This window comes from Cornus florida, unplaced genomic scaffold (assembly GCF_030987335.1).
Source record: "Cornus florida cultivar Cherokee Brave unplaced genomic scaffold, ASM3098733v1 CherokeeBrave_3.0.0_Hap2_Chr06, whole genome shotgun sequence".
NCBI lineage: Eukaryota > Viridiplantae > Streptophyta > Magnoliopsida > Cornales > Cornaceae > Cornus > Cornus florida.
Genome location: NW_026775576.1, coordinates 63,255,158 through 63,258,276, shown reverse-complemented (window position 1 = coordinate 63,258,276; position 3,119 = coordinate 63,255,158). Strand labels below are relative to the sequence as shown.

The 3,119-nt window shown below is 43.0% G+C and overlaps 1 protein-coding gene across 1 annotated transcript; it reads left to right on the top strand.

Annotated features, from left to right (window-relative positions):
- Positions 1 to 1,821: 1,821 nt before the first annotated feature.
- LOC132314888 (AT-hook motif nuclear-localized protein 20-like) lies at positions 1,822 to 2,700 on the top strand. Its single transcript, XM_059813664.1, has one exon. The coding sequence runs from the start codon at positions 1,822 to 1,824 to the stop codon at positions 2,698 to 2,700; it is 879 nt and encodes a 292-aa protein (XP_059669647.1).
- The last annotated feature ends 419 nt before the right edge of the window (positions 2,701 to 3,119 follow it).

The following is a 3,119-nucleotide window of genomic DNA, read 5'->3' as shown; positions in this document are numbered from 1 at the left end:
CACCACTACCACCGTCTTCCACCACCATCATCGCTATCAACTTTCACCACCACCCACCGCTTTCGCCATCGCCTTTCACCATCGCCTTTCACCACCGCCACCACTTTTACCACCGTCGCCGCCATCACCTTTCACCACAGCCACCAGCTTCCATCACCACTTTCACCACCACTACCTTCCACCACCACCTTCACCACCTCTACCTTCCACCGCCACCACCATCGATCTCCATTACCTTCTACCACCACCATTGCCTTTCACCATCACCACCACCATTGCCTTCCACCACTGCCACCGCCTTCCACTATTGTCACCACCTTCCACCACCACCACAGTCACCTCTATTGGCTTCTACCACCATCATCGACACCACTATCTCTTTCCACCACTACCACCACACTACTACCACGGCCTTCCACCAACATCATTGCCACTTTCCACCACCACCGCCGCCTCCGCCTTTCACCACTACCGATTTCCACCTCCACCACTATCCACCACCGCCACTACCATCATTTATTTTAAAAAACTTTATAGAAGAATGTCATTTTATTAATTTAATTTATTCACCAACACCACTACCGGTTTCCACCTCCACTACTATCCACCACCACCGCCGCCACCATTTATTTTAAAAAAAATTATAGAAGAATGTCATTTTGTTAATTTAATTTATTTGTTACTAAGAGAGATATTTTGGAGAACTCAATTTGAAATTTATTCTATTTTAAATTTTAAATTGGTCCAACCAAATACTAAAATGGTTATTATCATTCCATTCTTACACATTTTATATTTACAACCAAATAATAAAATACCAATGACAATTCCATTCTATTCACATTCTCATTCAATTCCTATTCTTATTCTATTTCCACTCACATTTCATTTTATTTATGCACATCGAACATAACATAAGAGTTTATAAATACACTTATCTATAAGGTTGTGATAATAAATAAGTCTAAACACATCAAGATAAGGGCAATGTAAGTGAAATTCAACTCCATAATTATCAACTTGTCACTAGTAAAGATTGAACTACCTTGTATTTGAAAAGGATGGGTGAGAAAAAAGAAATAATTATTTATATTATCATTTTTCCTTTCCCAAAATTGGGAGTTTTAATGATATTGCAAAATTGGATTTACCTAAACAAAAGAAGTATGGACTTACCACTAATACTCCCAAGCCCCAAAACCTCCTGTAGTCTTGTGCATATGCTGATATCTGTCGTGCACCCCACTTTCTCACGCGCACGCGACCCCACACACAATAACCCTAATTTCCAAGACCTTAGTCTCTCTTCTCTCTCTTCCCTTTTGATTATAGCAGAGAGACAGAGAGAGAAACATTTTAGTCTGAGAAAATTAAGAAAAACAAAGAGCTGCCCAAGACCTTTGACACTCACACACCACCAAAACCTAAAAGAACTCTCCCCCATAAAAACCCAACAAATCGAGAGAGAGAAACCTCTTTCTAAGCTCAGCTATTCTCTAGCTTCCTCAACAATATCATCATCATTTGTTTAAACTCTTAGTTCTCTCTTACACAAATTTACACTTTTTTCTGTGCTAGCTCAAGTACTTATGGCTGTCTCTAGCTCTAAAGAGGGCTAGCTTATTATAAACATCTTTTCTTTGTTGTTTGAGCTCAAATCATTATTGGTTTCAAATCTTTGATCCATATATATATATATATATATATAAGAACCCTACTTTTCCCTTTGCTTCTTTAGCAACACTCAACCAAGATCTAGCTCAAACCATCATATATTCTCCACCTATTAGTTTAATTAATTTCTTTGAATTAATTCCGAACATGGCGAACCGGTGGTGGACCGGGCAGGTGGGTCTTCCGGGAGTCGAGTCATCGTCTGCCACTTCGCCGGCGATGAACAAGAAGCCAGATCTAGGTATATCCATGAACCAGAACGGCGGAAATGGCAGCGGCAGCGGTGGAGGAGACGAAGATCAAGATGAGAGAGAGAACAGCGACGAGCCGAGAGAGGGCGCCATAGAGGTGGCGATGCGGCGGCCTAGAGGGCGTCCACCGGGGTCCAAAAACAAGCCGAAGCCGCCGATATTCGTGACCCGGGATAGCCCTAACGCGCTCCGGAGCCATGTCATGGAGGTGGGGAATGGGTCGGATGTAATCGAAAGCATAGCCCAATTTGCCAGAAGAAGGCAAAGAGGAGTGTGTGTGCTGAGTGCAAGTGGGACAGTAACAAACGTAACGCTTAGACAACCCTCTGCAGCTGCAGCAGTTATGGCACTACACGGCCGGTTCGAGATTCTCTCTCTAACCGGCTCGTTCCTGCCCGGTCCAGCCCCGCCCGGGTCGGCGGGACTGGCTATATACCTGGCCGGTGGGCAGGGGCAGGTGGTGGGTGGGAGTGTGGTGGGGTCACTGGTGGCTGCTGGACCGGTCATGGTGATAGCAGCCACCTTTTCGAATGCTACTTACGAGAGGCTGCCGCTGGAGGAGGAGGAGGAGACGGGTGGAGGTGCAGGGCAGGTGGGTGGTGGTGGTGGTTCGCCGCCGGGGATGGGTGGTGGTGGAGGGCAGCAGCAGAGTGGCTTACCGGACCCCTCGGCCATGCCGGTTTATAATTTGGGACCAAATTTGATGCCTAATGGTGGTGGACAGTTGAGCCATGATGCATTTGGTAATTGGGCTCATGCTAGACCTCCTTACTAGATCAAGGTGAGAATATATAAATACATGAGGCCTCTTGAACTATCTGTTGAATACTATATTGTAGTGAGAGAGAGAGAGAGAGTTGGAGATAAAGATGAGAACTTTGAGGTTTATTTATACATATTTGTATAGTTTCTCTGTGATTTTGGTTCCTCTTCATCTGCAATACAATAATTGATCGATGTCTAGTTTCTGCTGTTTCTAATTTTTTTGATCGACTCTATTATTATTTTACAATTAAGTTATTTTTTTCTTATCTAAATTAATTATAGCAATATAACTGAAATTTTCCTATTTTGGGATCTTAGTAAAGGATTTTGGCCTTAGTTATTCAAAATCAAATGAAAAAAATATAGGGGAAGAAAATATAAAAGAAGAATGAAAAGATATTCCTATATATGTTGTTCTTACTTTCTTTC